Source organism: Bactrocera dorsalis, chromosome 2 (genome assembly GCF_023373825.1).
Source record: "Bactrocera dorsalis isolate Fly_Bdor chromosome 2, ASM2337382v1, whole genome shotgun sequence".
Classification (NCBI taxonomy): Eukaryota; Metazoa; Arthropoda; class Insecta; order Diptera; family Tephritidae; genus Bactrocera; species Bactrocera dorsalis.
In genome coordinates, this window is record NC_064304.1 from 84,276,871 (window position 1) to 84,300,492 (window position 23,622).

Genomic DNA, 23,622 nt, shown 5'->3' on the forward strand with positions numbered 1-23,622 from the left:
AAGTGACTGCTGCGGTTGTCAAGAATGTCCACTTTGGTCACTGTTTGCAGCGATTTTGTCGTATGTCAACAAAAACGTGCCGAATATTCTCTTCCAGGGTCGTATGGCTCGCATATCTGCCTAGACAAGAGTCTTCATATCTTCATATAACCCCATAATAATAGTCCAACTGACTATTGACGGACTCTGCTGAGCGATTTTGATGACGAAATATTAAACGCAGCGCCATCAAACTGTGTATGCATCACAGAAACAGACGATCAATCGGCCGAATATCGTGCCAGAGATGAGCCGAAGTTTTAAAAAACTACATCAAAGGAGGTCAAAAAAAAATTATCGAGGTGTTGTGCACTCCGAATTCCTTCCGAGAGTTCAAATGGTAACCTCAAATAGTAGGTTATGCTCCATTTGCACGAAGCTGTTTGTAAAAAGAGGCCGGAATTATGGACCGACAATTTTTGGTTCCGCCCGATTTGGCTCTGTGTAACTTTTGGATGTTCAACAAACTCATTCGACCGCTCCGGGGAAACCGTTTCGAGTTAATTAAAGACATTAAAGTGTATTAAAGCCAAGGGAGACGACATAGCTTTCAAAGAATGAATTAAGAATTTAAAAATTATGAACCAAGTCTTATTATTTTTTACTCATAGTTGTATGTCCAACTTTGTCCGACGCACTGCGGAAACGAATCTGGGCAACATAGCTCACGCAGGCAATGCATGTGACAACAGTCACAAAATCACACAAACGCATTCGCGACGCTCGTAAAAACGATCCGCTTTCTACCGAAATTGAAGAGGTCACTGTATGTTGAAAAATAGAGTTGTCGCACGACACGATCAAATGTGCAAGCTCACTCGTGGCTGTGGCTTTGCCGTTTCTGCTTTTTATGTGAATTTCTCTCTTTGTTGTTGCTTTTTTCATAGAAAATTACAAATCTCCCGCGAGTGATAAGCCCATTCAGCGTAAAAATTACTTTTTAAGCATCTGATGGGGCATTTTTCAGCGCTTGATCGTATCAGTTGAGCGAAACGCGTAAAAGCATGACATATTGCGCACACATACAATGACACTGTGAAACTGATAACTTGTCCAAACTTTCGGTGTTTGGTGGTACAGACAAACAATTTACTTTAATTTATGAGTTTTTATTTTATGGCTAAGTTTCTATATACATAAATATGTATAGTATGAAAGAAAATAATAGTAATTATAATATAACACACACTCCAACTCATGAAGAGTAAATTCATTGAATTTAAGTGCCATTTCCTAAACTTATACTAACTTAGAGTAATGCCACCACGTCGGCCGCCACTTCACAGTTTCGTCACCTCCACTTCGTCCTTCTTCTTTCGTCCTATGCACGGGAAGTAATACCATTTCTCATCGCTGCAGAAATGCTCGCCGTCCAACAGCGTCTCCGGCAGTTTTCTGCAAGAAAAAAGGAGACAAAACAATTTAGAACTCTCCAACATAACCTCAAAAGCTTGTCAACTCACTGATTCAGCGTCTCTGGCAACATCAGACACAACGCTGCGCCGCACAACATCAACACTGCCAAGACGATCGACGGCAGCGGTTTGAAGATGTTGCTCAAATAGATTACATACGCGCTGAGGAAACTGAAGGCATAGCCGACGACATGAATATTCGCCATGCCACGGCCGCGTACGCTTGTCGGCACAATTTCGGCGGCGTATTGTGCCTCCGCTTCGTACGAAACGATCGCAATATAACGGCCTAGACCAACCATACAGGCCAAAAATGCCGCATTTTCCTTCAGGTCCAGTATAGCGAGCAGTACACCCGTTATGGCGGTGAGTATGGCGCCGACAAAGAGCGAGCCACATGCCAGACCTTTGCGTCCAATACGATTCTGCAGCAGTATGATCGTGAAGCCAGCCGGTATGTAGACGATCGATGTGAGTGAGAAAAGCAGGAATGGTGAGGAGCCGAAACCCTCCATGTTGCGACTGATAATGTCGTAGGAGATCGTTGTGATCATGCTGCAGTGAGAAATATACTTAGAATATAAACAATTTATTACGAAGTCAATAATTTCTACTCACGATTTGATAAAGAGCACAATGGTGAATTTGCGCAAACGCGGCGTTCTAAAGAGACCCATGAATGTGTCTTTCTCTTCCTTCTCCTTCTGCTCACTCGCCATTTTTTCCTCATAATGTGATATGAACTGATCGAAGTGCTCCTCCTCGACTTCCCGCTTATTGAACTTCGCTACACGTTTGAGGCAACGCACGGCGCCTTTGTAATCACCTTTAGTTGCCAACCACTGCGCGCTCTCGACTATGAAGAGCGGATATATGAGCACCACGAGTGCTGGCAGTGAGGCGATCAGTAGATATTTACGCCAACTGCCCACCCATATGGCATACCAGGGTGACATAACCAGACCGAAGAAATAGAAGAACGCCATCATTATATTGAGGCCGAAGGTGCGCTTTTTTGGATCCAAATACTCGAAAACTAGCAGCAAGAGCATTCAATAAGAGACTATAGTTAAAGCAGAGTAACAGCTCAATGTAAAACTTACCCATAATATAACTCATATAGAATAGAGTGTCGATGCTCAGGCCTGAGATGAAGCGACTGGCCGCAAAGGCATGTGGTGTGGTCACAAAAGAGGTTATAAAATCGCCCGCTGCACCTGTAATTGTGGTCAACATCATCGTTGGTAGGCGACCGATTTTATCTGCCAGAAAACCAAACAATATGGTGCCCAAAACTGAGCCCAGATATAGGAAGGATTGTCCAATGGCGCCCTTGACCGCATCATCACAAACCCATTTAAGCTATAAGAGAATTCAAATTAAGATATTTTAATATATCAGCAGATGTTTGGGTTACAGTTATGACCACGAATCACAATTAAGCTGTAAATGACTTTCTGACAGCCGCTTAATTTAGTCAATTAACAAATTGCCCAAAACTGCTTTCGAAAACGCACACATCTCAATTTGTAATACATTAGAGTTTTATCGCAGTAAAAGTATAAAAAAAAAACAAAAACAACTTACGTCGGTGGTCACACTCTCATAGCCATTTTCGTATTTGAATATCCAATCTTCGCATTCGCCAAAATCCGACGCCACAGCCGTGCCATTTACAATGTCATCCAACAGTGTACACGAGGGATTCTCGATTTGCGAGTAAATCTCGCGTATTTCCGTGTATGTGAGATTCTCGAGCAGCTCGTGATTACACCTGGTTGTGTTGAGTAGAGAAAATATTATGTAATAAAATGCCTGATCTGATTAAAATATGCAAACATCTTTTTTAATATTATCTTGTTTCCTAAATTCGCAAGCCGAATTGCAGAAAAAACAACAATATTCCCGCTTTCGGTAAAATCGCGCGCTTTGTAGGTTATGCAAATAGAAATGTCTCGATTATTTGCATAAAATTCGAATTGACACGATTCAAAATTTTGAATAAACAATTAGCTTTCGTGTGTTGAACTAAATAAGCAAAGCGATTACTTTAGTGATTTAAATGAAATTGGCGATTAAGAGTTTGGACATTGTGCCATAAAAGTGCGTATGCAAAGCGTCTGGAACAAAGCGTTGTTTGCTTAACCGCCACCAGGTTTCTATTTTCAATTTATAAAGTTTTTGTTGGTTTCAATTATTTAGCTATTTTTTCTTTCCTTTTTAATTTTGTTTTCATTTATTTTTTATTTCTTATGTTTCAAGTATTCGCACAAATTTTATATTAGAAAATATAAAGCTCGCTTCATTCAAGTCAAAAATAGAGTTTTATGAGTTTGTTTTTAATTTTTAAAAGCCCCGCCAAAATGAAAATTTCCAAAGGGAAACTGTTCATAAATTTAAGTTCTTAAGTTATTAGTATTTAACACTTTTTTAACATTTTTTGGATTTGTTTTGGTGCTAGTCGCAATAGTTTAAAAACCTTTTGATATTTTTTTTATTAGATAACGAGTTTTGATTATGCTTTGTACAACAGTTTTCAAGATGACTTTCCGAAGTTTCGCCGTACTTGACTCCAGTAACGTCATCACTAGCGGTTTTTTAATGAGGCGAAGTTGTTCTGGAACTTCATAATATAAATTGATTTGTATTTATAGGGGGGAGTATGGGTATGGGGTTTGGTGTTAAGGTTTCCATGGTAAAAAAATTACTTTCTTTTCCGAATTTATTCGTATTTGTATGGATTGAGTAATTTTATTCGGACCTTTTGTACATTATTGAGCACACTTTTTCCATGCAGAAATATTGAAACATAAGCCTGTAGCAGAACTGCTCCCAGAACCTTTATATCTATGACTTCGGTTTCTCTATCTAACAATTCCTCAGTATTTATTGGCTTCTGTATTAACAATTTCGTCAATTAACAAAAAGTCGTCGGACGATGAACGTTCCTGATTTTTTTTTTTAAACATTATCAAAGCCGATAACGTCGTTATGTAAATAAAGCGGTCCTTCGTGACGCTATGCCCTTAATAAAATTAAGAACGTCCACAATGTCAAATATGTTTTAAAGTTTGATCATTGAAATGTCTTCCCCTCTTGTCAAAATATGTTTGATAATAGTGTGACATGTGACATTCTGTATTATGTCTTGATCAAGGGGTGACAAACCAAGGTTGTATTAGCAGATAAAAGATCAAATTAACATTATTGAGTTTAATATCTGCTTTTGGAAAGATATCCGCGTCCGGTTATGAGAGTGTCCGGTTGTTAGAATGGAATTTGTTCTGAAAACAAGGTAGAACTGCGTGCCTGAATTTTTGTCCGGTTAAAAGAAGATTCCGCTTATTACAAATGTCAGCTTATTTGAGGGGTCCGCATATTGGAGGGGTCCGTTAAAATATAATATCACAACTTAATTTAACATTTTTCTTAAAGTAAATTCAATTTTGTCTCACTTTAATTCTGTACTTTTTCTTAGTTAATATTGATAATTCATAACTTTGTTCGAAAAAAGTAAGATCGAGTTTCTTTCGGCACGACACTGTATATCACACTATAAAAATATACAATTCGCTCGTTATTTATTCACAAAAGGCGGTATCATTATTTTTTTAGTTTTAATTATTTTGCTTTGTTTATTATTCCATTATTCTGTTAGTTTTATTATTTTAAAATATTTTAAACATATATTGGAGATGTTCTTATTTACTTTTATTTTTTATTATGGTTTAAAATTTTCCAAAAATTTTTGGTAACTACTTTTATTTAAATTAGGTTTATTTATATTTCAAATCTATATTTATTTTATTTTTTTTTCTTTTCATAATTTTTTTTCAAATTAAGTACACTTCATTGCACACAATTCCATATAAACTAAATGCTTATATATGTACTTATATCCCGTTACAAATAAGTACATATATAAATCTTCGTTTAACAACGCACGAACTCTCCACTCACCAATGCTCCGGTGTAAAGCTAATGATCGTTTGAGCGAAATAATGCATCGAGGACATTATATTCGTATAGCCATAGACGAGCAACAACACAAATTGATAGCGACCGTAGTTGCCACATTTCTCCAGCAACGCATCGAAATCCATTTTATACCACCCGTAAATACTATCCTGTATTTAGGAACAAGTGCACCGCTTTATTCTAAACACACACTTCGAAACACACCGCCGAAGTAAGTAGGAAATAATAGTTGATCCGTATTGGCAAGGGCAATATGCCTAATCAGCGGTCGAAAGCAGACTAGCAGCGGCAAATAATTCGTTTTGGTTATGATCAAATCCAAGGCGGACTTAACTTTGGCCAAATATTTGCAAATGACCATAAAACAGCGCACACACCTAGCTCAGCTTCGCTCAGTTCGCCGCCACAGCGCTTAGCTTGGATGTCTTCTCAACGCAAGCAGCTAGCTCTAGTCTGTTAGCCATTAAATTCAACAAAGTCCGCTATAACTAGTAAGCAACTCACGCGCATAAATAAAGCATTGATTTTATTCGGTTTGTTTGTGCACCGAAATAGATCGATCGACGGTTAGGCTGGCATCTCAGCTGAGCGCTTGGCGTTATTGGTTTTAAAAGCTTAGCCATTTGAGAGGTACGTGTTATTAGGGGGCACGTGTTATCGTCTTTCGTGCTATTTTGAATAATAAAACCTCACTTTGGAAATTAGTATTTAAAAGGCATCATAGCCTAGCACGTGAATCCATGTTCCAAAGTATTTTTCCCTCAAATTGGCGATGATTAACACGATCCGTTCGTGAACTACTTCCTTGAGTTCTAATTGTTTGGGAATAGCGTAGAGCAGTTAGCATTGTTACTGTAAATCTATACTATACACATAATCGCATCATCCTTTAATTGTATGTGGAATTTAGTAAACTATCCCCAGACCTCTTACTTGACGTACGGAAGTTTTGGCTTAACAACCCTTTAAATATTCTCTTGTAATTTTTACGGATTTTTCAATTCTTTCGTTACTCGCTCCGTCGTGATCAACATATATGTATGTATGTAATCCAATTTGTTACCAGCTCTCCCTCCGAAAAGAGGAAATTAGATGTATTATTATCATTGCTCCTCGATGGTAAAATATTTTCAACCGCACTCCTACCAGACAAAATCAATATATCGTGAAAATCGGGCGAAAATACACAAAATATGCAAGTACGAGTATACGCAAAGAGCGTCATAAGTAAATGTTTGTGATTCCAGATCTATCCACCGTATGCTACGTTCACACTATCAGAACTTCTTCTACAATTTCTAGGGCTATGACAAATCCAAGATTTACGCTTGTAAGTATTGCACTCGAAAATGTGTGTAATGTGGTTAGATAATTGTCGTAATATTCCTTGCAGTATTCCATTCATGACGTTTAGGTAATCCATATACGTACTTGTAGTAAGTATGTACATATATATACTTATAGTAAATATAAGTAATCTATACTTATAGGCTTGTTGGTCGATTCGATTCGGATTGTATAGAACTGTGCAAAATGTTCTATTCAAATCCGAAATATATGTTATCACAGATTCATTTAACTCGACATAGTGAACAGTTCGAACTATGTATAAGCATATCCAATAAGTTTTTATGCGTTTCAGCAACCTTGTTTGGTGTCTAGTTCTGCAGCGCTTTTGTCTTCCAACGAATTCCGCAATAAAATAGACTTTGAATTTGATTTTGAATATCGATTGAACTATAAATAAATTGGTTTGAACTTATTTTTGAAATGTTAAAAATGTTTAATAATATTAAAACTCTTTGGTTTAATATTATAATATATCAATATACATACATATTTTTAATCTTATAGCACTTTCTCACGGGAGTTAATTGTTCAATTAATTGAACTTTGCTCGCATAAAGCGACAATTTAGATCGATTTATCATCCGTACCCGTCACAGATAGGTCTACTTAACCAGAACGTACCGGAACGGATTATTGTCCGACGAAAGAATGTCAAATCGGTAGTATTTTCTCAAATTAATTCATTAATGTTTTCTGCCGCTACAAAAACAACAACTTCGAGTAACCATAGAAAATAAAAATCTTATTTTAGTACATTAATCGTTTATCGAACTGACATCGAGTTGAAACTAACATGCAACTATGTGGGTTGTTGTCCATGCTGTAAATATGGTTGTGTGCATTGATAAAATAGCAATTAGCTAACGATTTTTTATCATAAAAAAATACAAAGTGAAGGATACAAGCAAGTATGACAGCTGATCGTTCATCGAGTCTATCATTAATCGAGTAACCGAAAGGCAAAAACTGGGTTCTCAATTATAATCTTAATCTTAACTAAATTAATTTGGCTTTGCGAATAGGAAATTACCATTTTGATGAAGTTATGGTTTTAAATCGGTGGCTCTCTGCTCAAAAATGCTTTCAGATCTAAGCTTTCTTAAATCACTTGAGCTACCAGCTCTTAGACTTATTTTAATTAAATTTTAAAATTATAATTTTCAAACATCTGGCAACTTTCTTTTCCTTTTGTAATACCCATGTGGGTATGTTGTGCTCGGGTGTAAAAGCTAATGCGAACGTTTCCCTTTAACTAAATAAAATTTCAAATCAAAATAGGTGTATTATATATAATATTATATAATATTGAATTATTTACATATATAGGCATATATGTATGTATATAACGTACATATGTATGTACATATGTATTTGGACATATGGGTATTGATTTACTATTATTTATTTACTGATTGATTTCCAGAAGTATGATAAATATAGTAAATTTTATGAAACATAATTACTTATATAAACATAGGTATGTAGAAACATAAATGCACATGTTCAATCGCAGATGAATTACGTCAATAAATGAAACGAATTAATTCAAGTGTATTTCTGGCGAAAAGAGCTTCACTATGCTCAACTTCTGCTGATTGCTGTACAAAAAATGCGACTCCTTCAAATATATTGACGCACATACGCACTTATGTGATGCTTATAAAATCAATTGTTTGTAAATAAAATTAGCACAATCATTTATAGCCAGGCGTAGCGGAGAAATCTGTATGGGAAATGATGAATTTATCACCCAATACGCACACACACACACATACACACAGGCGAAAGCCAGTCAGTCATTAGGTTCGAATTAGATAAACAAATTGTTTTTAATGAACAAGTTAAGTTTTCAAAGCCGCTGCTGACAGCATTTGGCACTCGATAATTGTTTGCTCAAAACTTCGGCGATTTATGCGCCAAAACCATGGACTCCTTGCGATTGCGACGGCTGTGGCCACTTTGCTATTTATATTTACAATATTCGAGTGTTTCACCTGAATTACGGTGGCCTCTATATCTCTGATTAACACTTTGGCGAATGCAAATTGGTGGCTGATGTGACTGGTGGTGTAAACATTTTTTGCGCTTTAAAAATAGATCGGTCAAGTCGGGTCTTCGGCAGGCGGGCTTTCGAAACACATAGGAGTGTATTTATAAACCTTTATTTGAGAATGGTGCGCAAGAAATTCGCAATATTGTTGCTTGTAATATTATTATGACAGGTAAAATTTAAAATTTGAAATTAAATGAATGAAAGTACGTCTTAAAATTTGCATTTCTTAGCACCCGCGCTACAAGCTAAGGAAACTTGAAGACCTTTTGCCTTTTGCCTGCCGTTACCGTTATAGTGTGTTAGAACTAAATTTGTACATTCAGTATCCTTTCTTGTTATCTGTCAATCTACCATAAATACATACATATATGCCCAGTAACCAGTTCCGCAAATTGAGTCAACCGGTCATTGGCTTATGCCTAGCTTTATCACGAATAATCTGTGCCTGTTTTCCACAAGTATTATTGTTAACTGCTTAAAGTGTTTATAAATTTGCATTTCGCTTCGAAAACCTCACGTGAGCTTAGTTTCTTGTTTAAATTTGCTTGACAGTTTCGAAACCGAAGCGTGTCTAACAAGATTTCTTTGCCAAAATCGGTTCGTCAGTAAGCTGTTGCTTAGCAGAATTCGTTTAATAAATGTATGCAAATTCAAAATTAATTATATGCAAATTGCCTATATTTCAGATTTGAGATATTTTTTTTTATAATTTTATTAATTTAATTCTTTGCTTACAAGAAAAAACTCATTGCAATCAGGGTTGCAAATAATGCACTAAAAAAATAAATGAATTAAAATTTGACTTAAAATCTTTTTTGTTATGAAATTACAAATACCGGCTTAAAAAAAATCTTAAGTTTATAATTAAGAATTAATAAAAGAAATTGTTTTAGAACTAGCATTTTGTAGGGTTTGCGTATTTCGTGTTCTACCATTTTAAACTGGAATTAGAAATTAAATTTTAACTTTTTAATCGATGAACGAGGAACGGGGCGAACGACGTTCTTGTTATGGTTAAAGGAAATGCAGTCTACGAGCTAACCGAAACGTACCTCAACGTAGTATCCAGTTAAGCCAATAAAAACGGCTTAGCATCAACTCAAGTAAAACTGAAATGGTTTTACATATTTACTATAAGGTATAAGATCCCTAACAGGCCTCTTCCCTACTTCGGAGATCCACGTTTTCAACCAATTGATAAGGTGGAATACCTAGAGTATATGCTTGATAGAAAGCTCTCGTGGAGGCCAAATATTGAGGAGAGAGTAAGAATAATTGAAGAGGAGATATGGTTAAAAGGTGACGCTTCTTTGAAACCATAGTCAAGCCAATAAAGCTCAATGGTGTATTTGTTTCGTGGAGGGCGCTCAAAATAGCAATTTTAGCGCTGAGCTCCCTTACTGTGCGCTGAAAACTAGTCAAGGTCAGTTCTCACTAGAAATAGCGTCAAGCTACTTCTTTATCAGATTCGTTTGTGTGCCTGGTTTTAGCGGAATCGCTGGCAACTAGCATTGAAGCAATGGATCTCGCGTGCGCGTAACAGGCGCGGGTCGCCAACAGAACTACTTGCGAAGTTTTTTAGGTACCACAACACACGAGCATTCGAAGGTGTTCAAATGAGATCCCTAATAGAATCGACCTAACGTAATCCCAAATATTACAAATTGTTATGGTAAACCTACCTGATTCAGTCAACTGTCAAAGTCGGGCAGGTAATCTACGGTCTCAATTTCAAGTGACAAGAGATTTGGGAGTAGACCATATTTTTATATCTGCCACTTGTTTGTTCGATTCGCCACTCTTTCAATTTTAGGAAATTAACAGAATTCGAGTTAATATTTCATTTCTATAACCTTAAGCAAATTAATTATAATATGTGCTATATAAATGCATTTATTACTGTTAATAACGGAAATTTTTATAGCCAAAACATATGCTTTCCCACTTCAGTGTCAACAAGCGCTTCTTCTTCACAAAAAAAGCACCCACCGTTTGCTTTAATAATTGTTTTTATACGATTATCGACAGATTTCTTGTTTAATTAGCATAAATAGCAAAACCACCGCTATTAATTAGAGCTGGCGTTTAATAACAGAAGCGAACTGATAAAAAATCATAATAAATGCTAACTACTTGTTTATATAAATGAGTGAATAGAAAGAAGTGGCAAAAATAAAGAATAAAGTAGAAGGCAGGCGAGCAAGTGGTTGGCGTCTGGTGGTACCATCAACACTCGGCACATCAGCTGAGCTTATTGAGAATCATTGAATAGTGACACATAACAACACTCGTGACTTTCGGGGGAAAACAAAATATTTTGATTTTTATTCATTTTTTTTTTAATTTTTTATTTCTTTATTTAATATTGATCTTTGTTTATCGATTTTATGATATTTTCGTTATAAAAAAATCACATTTCATTTGGTATTTGCATTTAAAATCAATCATATGTGGTATAATTTAAAGCCATTAGTGATGCACATAAAAATATATAAATATATGATTTAATTAATTAAATATGAAAAAAATGAATACAATAGTTCACTTTTTGTCAAAGTGGGGTGTTTTATGAGAATCGGAGCGCCACAACAACCGAGCTCTGAAATGCAGCGCCATACAGGAGAGTATTTCAGTACAGCAGGCAATTGTTAGTAATTCTCTATGAGCTTTGTTATCTCTGAAAACTACTACAAACAAGGACTGTTTCCAACGAGAATCAGCTACATATGTATACCTACAACATGTTTGGCGTTTTTATATCTACAAAGAACCAAAGTCATATATATTCCGTCTTTATCTAATTCTAATTTTCAAGTGGTGCCTGATCTGGCATATTCATCTGTTTCACAGTTGCCTGTAATATCACCATATTCTACAACTCAATGTAGGTCAATTCTGATAAAGTATGTTATTTCGACCAATAGATCGAGACATTCTTTCATTATCTTCGATTAAACAATGAGAAAACCGAAAGACTATGGCTATCTGTAAACATTAATATATTTCTTCTTGTAAGCACCCTATTTGTCCGAACAAAAACACATTTATTAATTGCAGTGATCTTCGCTTCGAAGACACTGAAGTAATCGGCTTGTTTTCTCTCCATATTCCTAAGGAACTAGAGCAGTTGAGGTTTTTCAAAAAATCAACAAAATAAATGTCGCTGTCCAAATCCACTGTTGTATCAAGGAGTGTGTGTTAAGTAATATATTAAGTTTGCCACAAAGTTTGTAACACCCGGAAGGAAACATCGAAGACCCTATACGATATAATTATATATTATATGTAAGCATGATATGCCGAATAGATTTAGACGTGCCCGTCTGTCTATATATATTTGAAGTCGTCTCTCAATTTTTGAGATACCGATGTGAAATTTTGCCCATTTATGTCTTTATCTCACTAAAAAGCTGCTCATTTGTCTGAACCGCCGAAAACGGACCACTGTATGATACTAACTGATCGATCAAGCTAAAGTCCTTGCATGGAAAGCTTTTTTTATTTGTCAAGCTTTGTGAGACTGAGTAATAAACTTCGAACAAATCCTTTGGATCGGACAACTATAGCATATATTTAGCTACCATACAAACTGATCGTTCAAACTCATACAACTTCTTATATGAAAAAAATTTGGCATGGATTATTGTCCCAAGCAGTGCCACTATTTTAAAAAACAATGTTCAGATCGAAATACCATAGCCTATAATTGGTTCTACTCAAACTGATCATCAAATTCCAGTTAAAGATTTTGGTATATCCTTTTATGCTGTGAAGTTATTGTTGCCTTGGTATTTCTCGAGTTAATGATTTTCATTGTTTTCAGTTAAAATGTACGTGCTACTTAATAGCAAGTCTTATCTAGATTAAGGACACGATGTTTATTGATTTTATTTCAGCTAGTTGAGCTAGTTTACTAACTGTTTATTAGGCTCTATGCAAGGCTATGGTAAAGTCAATTTGATTTCGACCGTTTCGCTTGTTCGTTTTGACACTCTCTTAGCTCTGTCGCTTCGCATATAATTCTTATATCATTTAAGGTTTCAAAGCTTTCAACTCCATAGTGCTCGACGCTGGTATTTTCCTCGCCTTTGTGCGTGTAAAAATTCCAATTGCATTATTACATAACTGTAATGTATTACGTTTTGACACTCCCTTTTACATAAGTATTTATTTATAAAAACACTTTTTTTAATTTTTTCGCTTCCACTGTGACTTTTAGCCTGTCGCGGCATTCCCTTCTTCACTGTTCGCTGCCTTTTGCGCTCTGTTTGCGTTCTAAAACCTTCACACATGATTTCCAAATTGTAATTGTTTACTCAGTGTCATTCGCCTGCTGTTGCATAAGTCACATTTAAATGTCATCACAAATTTGAAGGCCAAAATTATTTTATGCAAATTAACTTACATAATTCCATTGTATTTACAATATCATCAAATATTATTGTTATTATCGTATAATCAAGAAAGAATGCGCTTTTATGTAAGCGTCACCCTCAATTAAGTATGCATAACGCATTACCGTTGTCTGACTGTCCGACTATGCAATTGTCAAAACTGCTTACACGCTCAAAGAACTGGCGCGGGAGCAACGAATTTGTAAAGAATTGCCGATTACACATATATTTACGAATGCATTTGAGTGTGTGTCGTGTGCAATGGAATGCATTCGCACGTATTACTATAATTATGCATGAATTACGGTATTTGACGCCATTATACATTATATGCATATGAATGCCGAAGTTTATGTAAATGACGATTATTTTAATGAGCGAGTATTTTTGGTGCCTACAACAACACTAAACAGACAAATGATATTTGAAATTAAGAGGTGAATAGAATAGTGGCGTCCAAAATAATTATATTTACAATATAGTCGTAGAAGATATTTGGGCGACTAATTTGACATTTTCGTTGTTAGCTTTTTTAGATAACCATATTCTAACCTTAACAAAATTACAAAAAAAAGATATTGAAATTGGTTATGTTACACAAACTTACTTTGGCACTTGGTTTTATAATATGTGTGGCCAGATCTTTTAACCGTAAAATTGTTCACTATACTACTTATTTTTGAGTAATTTATGAAAGAATAAAAATTTATCGACAAAGTTTAAATTTCAAGTCATTTAAATCAAATTTTCCAATTTTGCAGTTTTTCAAGTCTCTGAAGTATTTTTTTGCTTCCAAATTTTTCTTCTTTATTGGAGTAGACATCGCTTACGCTGCTTTAACCGAGCTTACATCAGCGCGCCAGTCGTTCTTCCTTTTCACAAACACTGATTGGAGATTCCAATTGTATCCAGATCCTTCTCCAACTGGTGGAGGTCTTGCTCTGTCTCTTTTCCTGAAGAATACAGCGTCGAATACTTTCATATAACAAGATGGGGATGATGAGTGACTTGTATAATTTGTTCTTTGTCCGTCAAGAGAGGACTTTACTTCTCAATTGCTTACTCAATTTTCTTTTAGCAAGAGTTATTCTGTGTTGGATTTCGAGACTGACATTTTTCTTTATCACTTCGAAGTTATGACCGTTAACAGTGACGGGGGAGCCAACTCGCGAGTGCGACGACCGTTTATTTGATGACAGGAGATATTTCGTTGTCCCCTCGTTCACTACCAGATCCATTTTCTGCGCTCCCTTATCCAGTCTGGAGAAAGCAGAACTAACGACGTGGTTGTTGGTGTCAATGATATGAACATCATCGGCGTACGCCAGCAGCTGTACACTCTTATAGAAAATTGTACCTGCTCGACTAAGCTGTGCAGCTCGAATTATTTTCTCCAGCAGTAGATTAAAGAAGCGCACGATAGGGAGTCAACTTGTCTGAAATTTTGTTTGGTATCGAACGGTTCGAAGAGTTCCTTTCCGATCCTGATGGAGCTTTTTGTATAGCGCAACCGTAGTAGTTTTGCATTTGTCGATTTAGGCTTTTATCTTTCACATAATACACTCGATAGAACCTTATGTTGATGAGGCTTTTGCCACGGTAGTTGGCACAAATTTTGGGGTTAAAAACTATAGTTTTCCAGGCTGGAGCTCGAAGCTCCAAAACTTACTACAAAGTAAGCAGGTTCACACTAAGCCGCCTAAGGTGTCAGAAGCTATTCAGCGCCGTACTCTCCAACCTTAACAAATATTTGGCAGCTTGTTGTTGTCAGTAACTTTAACAACCGCTACTCTTATTAGTGACTTTGACAGCTTCTATGAGCAAAAAAAATAACATCTGGTCACCTTTCAAGAATCGCATACCGCATCTTGTTGATTTGCACAATTTTTAATGCATATTTCTCTGCCGTCGCTTTCCTTATCAGTTCGTTGAGTTCAACAGCTTCAACATAGTTCATTTCCACTGACTGAGCACACTGTGCTCATGCATTGTTGTATTATTTAAACAGGGATTAAGAAATGGGTATAGCAGGTTTGCTTTTTATCCAGTGCACATCACTGAAGTGTAGCGAGCACCGCCGTACATTAATTAAAAACTACTAAGTAGTTGCCTAGGGCCATATACCATAAACCTACAAAAAGTCACAGATAGTTATTTTGCCATCAAATTGTCTCTTCCGCTCTGCTGATTGTTGATTGCCACTGTCGTACTTTACTGTTTGACATTTGTTGCATGACGACGGCGACAAACAAAGGCACAAAGTTGACATTAAATATATACGTGGCGAACAAAAGAGCGCTGAGATGTCAAATCTCAAACAGTATTGTTGTAGAAAATGTGCCAGTTGTTTTAGTTAGGAGAAAATCGCTCGGAGTGATAAGTGCGAAATTGAGTTGCATACTTAAAACAATTGTATCTGACAGCTGTCAACTGACAAGCTGTCAAAAAGAACACATGAAGCGAATTAGTATCATATTTATGTATCTGATTTAGAATATTATTCACAAATTCGAAATCAATCCGTTAATTTATTTGGCAGATTTTATTATATTCGTATTAGCTTAATTGCACATTGAATAATTAAGTTATTAGTCAAATTCCATAGCGCCTTCCTGGTAGGTAGGAAGACTGTCAAGGCTATCAACAGCAAGCCAATAAATTTAGTTATCATATTTATTTACTGTTTTCTACAATTATTGCGTATACAATTTTTATCAAGCTTTTTTACCTCTTCAAGCTTTTAAATTTGAGTATGCGCATTTCCCCTCTGCAGAAATGTTCGTGAAAGCTCATGGACTCTTCTTGAACATCAAAGTGTAACCCTCACTATACCGTTGAACTATAGCGAAAACAAAAGAGAGAATCTGTATAAATAATTTAATAAAATATCAAGATTTTTTTTTGATGAAGCGATTTTACTCAACATTTTGTGAAAGCTCCAGTTTTTTAAACTATAGCGTTTATCTAAGCTTTCCGGGTGGAAAAATGGCAACTTCTCCCAAAAATGTGAAAGTATCTACATACATAAAATTTATACTCGTACAATATTTTAATGCAAACTATTTTCAGTGAAAGCTTCAAGCTTTTTCATTTTGTTAGCTGAAAAGATATATTAAACCTTTAGAGCTTCAAAAATCGTAAATCACTACACATTAAAGCATATATGTATGTAACGGTGAAAGCTTATATGATTTCATTTAACAAATAAAAGAATTCAGCTTCCCGATCAACTACATTATATAATAATTTATATATTTATATTATGTATATATGTTGATTTAGTAAGGTTTTGTGTTTAAGTTGTATGAAAACACATGACTTCTAAAAGAAAGCTCCAACGATTTCGTCGTTTTTGCGTGGGAAAACGATTATGTCTCTGAATATATTAGTAATGGATAGAATTTCGAGCTTTCTTGAAAGCTCAAAAATTAAAAAGAATTTCAATTTGAGATTTTTTAGTAAAAGCTGCCAGGCTTATTTGTTATTGTGATAGAAATATGCTTGTATTCGTTAATTATAAATATATATATAAATATGATATATAAATTTTATAATTTACGCACAGTATTCTACGAAAGCTCTAAGTTTAAATATTTTAGTGAAAGCTCTCAAAATGTTTTTTACATCATTATGATAAAATATGTGTTAAGGTATATATGAATATGATATACAAATTTTAAAATTTATGAAAGCTCCATTTTTTTAATAAAAGCTTTACTCGGACATTTTAATCTCACACTTTTCAATTTGTAGTCCGCAAATTTATTTTACATTGCTTCACCTTTTAAGAAACAGGCTAAAGCAGGAATATCACAATTGCACAAATATGTTCGTGTTTATAAATAAAAGCTTTTTATCACCTCTGAAGGCTAAAAATATTTACATTTTTCTTTCTCATGAGAATGCATAAAAAATTCCCAATCAAAATTTTTGCGAAAATCAATATACAATTTAAGATTTGACGTTGTCACATTCGCTCATGTGTGGTACCACTGAGTGTTCGCTGGAGGGGTGAGCGCGAAGTGGCGGCAACTTTCACAAAATTTATTACCGTAAAACAGTGGAAATAACCAATACGGAATATTAATTTCTGCAGCTGGCAGTGATATACAGTTGTCTTAATTTATGCGAAAATGGCACGCACACATACACTCAGATTTCGATTAACATACACATATATATGTATATATGTATATGAAACACATGCACATGCACAAAGAGTATGTTATGCAAATTTGTATGTATGTATGTATGTGCATGGGTGTGTAATATCTAACAGCGGACGCTTTTGTCAACCGGCCAAGCACACGAGTAAAGCGAGCACACACACACACCACTTAATATGTATGTGGAGTACGCGCTTGAAAGGCAATTATTTAGTTTTCAAAACTCTGCTTGGTTTTTGCTGCTGCAAGCGAACGCTTGTTAATTTTTAGCTTTGTGTTTTCAAATCCACTGTCACCGAGATCCCAGCTGCGGCGGGGTGAAGCCTGCAATTGCATTTCGCACGTGCCGAAAATTTAAAGAACACCAGCAAACGGGCGCTCGGGTACACGAGTGAATGCTCAACGCTGTGCTGAGTTTTTTTTTAAATAATTTTGAACTCAAAAACAATGCCAACGAGAGCGCAGAGACCCACAAATGCAGAAAATTAGAGGCAATGAACAATGTTTGTGGCGGCTGCTCAGCTTTTGAGTGGTGTCGGTCTAAAGTGTCACGCTAGTTTTCACTTTCATCGACAGGCAGTTGAGCCGATTACGTTCAGGGAAGAAGAAGCAGTGCATATTCGACATGTTGACAACTATATTTAATTTTTGTTGTTGTTATGAAGGTTTGACAGAATTTTTCGTATTTTTTTGATATTTGGACTTTAAGAAGCGCTCCCCAAAACTGCTTTATTATGTATGTCAGTGCTAACAAGGCTGAGTGAGGTGGTGCGTGACTTTCATGAATTTAGGCAAGGTTTGGTAAATATTTACTGCATTTTCTTAAACTTTTTTGCAATGTTTCAAACATATTTTCCAAATGCAATGAATTGATTGTGAGCTATTTTTTGGAAACTTACTGTTTTATATACAATCCAAATGATGGGTGACCGCCGTATCTTAATAAGAAGGCATGCGCACTGCATTTCTCAGTGTCAAGGTTCGTATCCAGTTTTCGACCAACTTCAGAAAAATCTCAGTGACAAAATTCAAAGGTCGTGTGTAGTTGTTCTTTGAATCCTGCGAGGTATTTTTTCCCACAAAATTCATCAGCCGTTTAGGTGTCCGATTCGGTTCTCTCCATCGTTTGGTGAATGGAGGACTGCTATTATCATATAAATTCAATGAAATCTTCTTTAAGTTTGGTTCACTTCTTCGACATATTATAAATTAAAAACACAAAATCGAGAGGGAGTCGGTGAAGGTGTTTATAGCTCTACTGTGAATGGCTGTCAGTGCATGTCTAAAGTTAGTTGCGCCCGAAGTCAAGTTGGCGTATTGTCTTATGTCGTCGACGTAGTTGAGGAAGGAAGGCGATTTAACTTCAAGCAGGTTGCTGCAAGTATGCTATCTCCGAAAACAGTCCAGTAGCAACTGCTTGGAGAGAAGTTCATTATGCTTCTTCACTAGGAGCATTTCGACATCACTGTGTAGATGGTCGACTCCGGAGTGCAGTGTTCTGACATGTCTGAAGCTTCCTCGTCCACATTTTACTACATCCAAGTGACCATATTGATGCAGCGTAGTTAGGGACCATATGCTTCCGTCTAGCGACTTGAGGAATTTGTTGCAACTCTGTACTTTTGTTATTGACAGCCGGAATTTTAACCCCATCGACTGCAATGTCAAGGTCAAGTACTCGTTCGTCCAGTTTGTGAATATGGTCGCTGTGGATTTAGTGGGGGAGACTGTTAGGTACCGTGCAACCAGAAAGGTAGGAGAGATAGCCGTTTAATTTTGTGAACATGCCGTCGATTCCATTTCCCGACGTCACTATCGGACACCACCCTGCGGAACCCCCAGTTTAATTCTTTTCACTTTAGTGTTTTTACCTCGAAATAGTACGAATGGTTGGCGACCGCTCAGAACGTTCATGGTCCACCTCTTCAACCCTAGAGGGAACGTAACATTTTTGATATCCTCAAGTAGCGTTGTGTGATTGACTGCGTCAAAAGCATTTGACAAGTCCAACACTAGAAGGATCATCCCCTCGCAAGGTAGTTGAGGCCATGAATTCAGTAATGTGGTTATATTGATATTTTTCTCAGTATTTTCTCATTAGGCTTTACTTTAAATCTCAAACGGTGTGTTTAATGTATGGTTCAACGATTTTTACTGATTAATTATCTTATTTTATTTTTTTATTTTTGTCGACATTGACATTACACAGATACACCAAATATAATATAAAAATAAATTCAAATTAAAAATTAGAATTAAAAATTTATTTTTTTAAAACATTTTACTGTAACTAGTGCAATAAATAACGAACTTGAAAATATGTACGTATGTCATAAGCTGACTCCAGCGTGATAATATAAGGACTGCGAGCAAAAGTATTTCATTAAAACCAGTAGCCTCAGAACATATAATTAAATTGTGCCACAAATTATAGAGAAAAAATTCAGCGCGCGAAAATAGAACTGCAAGGGAAGTTAAAACTCAAACAAGTGCAAAATTCTATTAAAACAAAACAACAACAAAAGACTTGAAGTGGAACAGTGCAAAGCAAAGCCGAGCAAAAAGTGCGGAGCGACATAATCGCCTGCACCACAGAGTGTGCGCACAGCACAATAATTAGAGAGCGGGCACAGCCTGCGGCTCCTGTGAGCTCATTAAAAATTAAACAAAGCCGCGGCACGAGAAAAATAAAAACCGTTGAGTGAAAAATAGCAAATAGCAAAGCGTTCGGCGTAAAAAATAAATAAAATTGAAGTGCGACAGCAGTTTAGGCCAAAGGCAAGCAACAACACACACACACACAACAATACTATGCGCCTGTTAAGAGTGCCACAAACGGCAGACAATACGGCTGGGGCCGAAGCGCAGCTGGCGCGTGACATCATTATGGCGGGTCCAGCGGAACAGCAAGAGCCGCAGACACAACAGCACCCGTACCACAACATCAGCGCCATGCATATCGTGGATGTGCAACAACTGAAAATGGCCAAAAGCATTGCGGCCAACAACAAAAGCGGCACAACAACAACAACGGCGAGCAACAGCAGTCGTCGACGCAAACAGAATAAAACAAAACACGCGCAACATTTGCAAAACGCCACTGCCATTGTTGGGCAGGACAACAATTACAACCACAACACTAATGAGCAGCATGAAGACAACAACACTACCACCGGCTTGTTTGCAAAATCAAGGTCGCTCGAACGTTATACCAAGCCGCCGCATGCCACATTGCTCGCGCTGGAACAAAATGCAGCGCTCACACCAAATCTGAATGTTTCACCACGCCGCCGTTTTCTCTCACCATTCAAATCGCTGAAGCGTCGCAGTCGTAGTAGCAGCAGTAGCGGTGGCGGCAGCAGCCGTTGCGACTCGCGCGACGTCGCGGTAGCCGCTATGCTGGCGCTACAGCGCGAGCCAACGCAAGAGGTGCGCGTCGAGCAATTCACCACAGCGCAGAGCATGTTGCAGCAACATGTGTCTAAGCGCGCGCAACACTTGCACTCGGCGAGTTCGCAGAGTGGCGACAGCGGCACGGGCGGCACGGAACTCGAAATGGAGTTGCAAGACTGCAGTCGCGCCTCTGCGGCGGCGAGCAGTCAGCTGAGTCTAAGCTTCTCGCAACTAAGCAGCGGCGCTGACGGTGACGGCGAAGTGGACGATGACAGCAGCAGCGATGCGCCGGCCGTTGAGGTTGGTGTGCAACGCGCTGTGTCAACGCCGTTGCAATCGGCCGCTGGTAGTCGATGGGACGCGTCTGCCGGCGAAAGCATAAATATTGTTGAGACGAAAGCGCTTTGCGTTGACGCTGCGGCGTCTCAAGTATTGGCGGAGAAACAAGTAGTCGGCGATGATGTTGACGTTGATGAGGCGCACAATTTCGCCGTGACTGTGGACGATTTGGATGCTTCGTTTGCCGAGGAGTCGCTCTATACGATCGGCAATATAACGCTCGTCGATGACACATACTCAAATTATGATCCGAAGAATGACGCGGAGCGTATGTTCCTGCAGGTGGTTGGCATATTGCGCGATGAGAACGAGGTGCGTTATGTAATGTATGAATTTGTAATTTAAATGCAAATGAAAACAAAAACATTGAAAATAATATATAGTATATACAACTGTCCTTTTATTTCGATTAAACAATATTTTCTCGAATTATTATTTAATTAGTAATTTCCCATTGACAATTTTTTAATTATTTAATTTTATTTAATACACTCTCTCACAACGTGTGGGAACTGTAGTACCATATAAAAAGCGAATTTTCACAAAAACATCTGATTATGCGCTCGAAACACTGTGTTCTTAATTAAATAATAAATTTACAATGCGCAAATAAAGCCTCGGCGCGGCAGAGAGCAATTGAGCGCCATTATGTGCGACGATTATATTTAAGTACCGTACGTTTGCCATTATTTCGCCGTTATTTTTGGAATGCATATTAAAATGTTATTTAACTACAAATAAGAAGTAATTAATTAATTAAAAATTAATATTTCCATATAAAAAAAAGAAAAATTATTTAAATAATATTTCTGGTTTCGTATAATGTGAAATGAAACAAATAAAGGTTGGCCCAAAATAAGGTTTGCAAGAAGAACTTTAAAAGTTCAAAAACCTTAATAACAAATTTATGATCAAACGATTATATAAAGAATCACCTGAATAATTTTTAGACTAAGTTTGAAACTAGTATATCTCGTAATTTCAAAAAAGCTCAAAAACCTTCAAAGAAAATAAGGTATTTAAAAAATCACTGTTTGATGAATTGAATCTTTAACAATCGCATTACTTGTTACTTTTATGAGACTTTGAAAATTCAAACGGCTTCAGCATGAATCCATGGCGTTTTCTTCTTTGAAAATTTCTTTATTTCTGCCAGTAATTACTTAAAAAAAGCTTCAACAGCTCTGAGGATTGAATGATAAGAAGTTTAACTTTTGACGATTATATAACTTGTATAAAACTTAAACTTATTATAAAACTTTAAAAGCTCAAAAAGCTTCTTTATTCATGCCTTAGATAATAATTTTTCTTTATTAAAACCTTTTTTATTTTAAACAATTTTAATTTTAGTTTTTATGACCGGAGATGTACATATACACATGTACATAATATATGCATATTATGCTAGTCTCGTAATTCTATAAAAGCTCAAAAGCTCCAAAGAAGTAATCAATTAAGAATAGTTAATTTTCTTCGAGAAATTAATCATTTATTATTTATTTTACATAATACTTTTATCAAGCTTCAAAAGTTCAGAAAGCTTCATTATGATCCATTGGTTATATGATGTATCACTTAAGTTTGTTTTTTATGATTTCTTTATTTTTAGCGCATATAATTGTTCCCTAGTAAAAATAAAGAGCTTTTCAAAAAGAAATGCAGCATTACAAAAGAAAACTTACAAAAAGCCCCGTCATCGTACTCCTACCACCACCTAATAAATCGGTTCAGCCGTTTTCGAATAATGTTGGTCACCGACTTTGAAAACACCATTTTGAGAAAAACCCGTTTAAAGTTTGAAATGCACTTCCAAGCCCTCTGAAATGCCTTTTCAAATTTAAATTAGTAAATTTTTTAAAATTCTAACTGTAAATTTCCTCCTAGGACACCCGTAAGTTCGAAAATCTTTATATTAGGTAAATGGGGGCTCAGGGAAGTATTGACCCCGATTCAATCTATTCTCGATACACATACTTAGTTACTATTGTCAGGAAAGGATAAGTACTGGGGCCCCCATATTCGGTACCTATTGGCTTGAAGAGTTTTTGTTGGATTTAGACAATATTTTGTCTTAAGATGGCATATTTTAAAGGCATTTTTCGTACAAAGTTTTGTTCCGTTATATTAATTTCTTCTTGACTTGTGTAAAGGAAAGTGAAAAAATAAAGTGGAATTTAAAATTGTGCGATATGGAAAGTAGGCGTGGTTGTTGTCCGATTTCGCCCATTTTCACACTGTGGTATAGGAATATGAGAAGAATGTCACGCACTAAATTTAGTTGAAATCAGTAAAGCGGCTCTCAAGATATTCGACTTCACCAAAGCCTTCTCAATTCAACTCGGAGGTAAAATTTAATGTCTCTGTAATATTAACAGTTACCGTTATATGGGAAGTATCTTCCAATTTTTTTCTTTTTTTCTTTTTTTACACTGTCTTAGTTCATAGTTTTTACACTATAGCAGTTCTTATAATATTTGCGTTAGGAGAATCTGGTT

General features: G+C 36.3%; 2 protein-coding genes across 5 annotated transcripts in view; one reads left to right on the forward strand and one right to left on the reverse strand.

Annotated features, from left to right (window-relative positions):
* The window catches only part of LOC125775325 (dystrophin-like), a 115,004-nt gene that overhangs the window by 60,707 nt on the left and 30,675 nt on the right, over positions 1-23,622 (forward strand). For 2 of the 3 annotated variants that reach the window (XM_049447470.1, XM_049447472.1), the window contains exon 2: positions 19,690-21,439. In XM_049447470.1, coding sequence (XP_049303427.1) covers positions 20,207-21,439 — 1,233 coding nt within the window. In that variant the 5' untranslated portion in view covers positions 19,690-20,206. The remainder of the gene's footprint in view (positions 1-19,689; positions 21,440-23,622) is intronic. The other variant, XM_049447471.1, reaches the window with a different exon arrangement.
* LOC105228549 (organic cation transporter protein) lies at positions 1,128-13,258 on the reverse strand. 2 transcript variants are annotated; one of them, XM_049447474.1, is made up of 6 exons: positions 13,241-13,258; positions 3,042-3,228; positions 2,558-2,816; positions 2,073-2,490; positions 1,503-2,009; positions 1,128-1,434 (listed from the first exon to the last, which is right to left on the reverse strand). In XM_049447474.1, coding segments are annotated over exons 1-6 (1,488 nt in total). In that variant the 5' UTR covers positions 13,243-13,258; the 3' UTR covers positions 1,128-1,319. The 2 variants fall into 2 exon arrangements, with proteins under 2 accessions (XP_049303431.1, XP_011206728.1); XM_011208426.4 differs by lacking the exon at positions 13,241-13,258 and adding an exon at positions 5,415-6,126.

Bases quoted from the DNA above. Each gene is read 5' to 3' on its own strand.
- LOC105228549 (XM_011208426.4), bottom strand. From the start codon at position 5,557: ATGGATTTCGATGCGTTGCTGGAGAAATGTGGCAACTACGGTCGCTAT. The intron at 2,817-3,041 runs GTAAGTTGTTTT...ATTCTCTTATAG, and splicing joins ATGAGAGTGTGACCACCGAC to CTTAAATGGGTTTGTGATGA. The intron at 1,435-1,502 runs GTGAGTTGACAA...TTTTTCTTGCAG, and splicing joins TTGCCAGAGACGCTGAATCA to AAAACTGCCGGAGACGCTGT.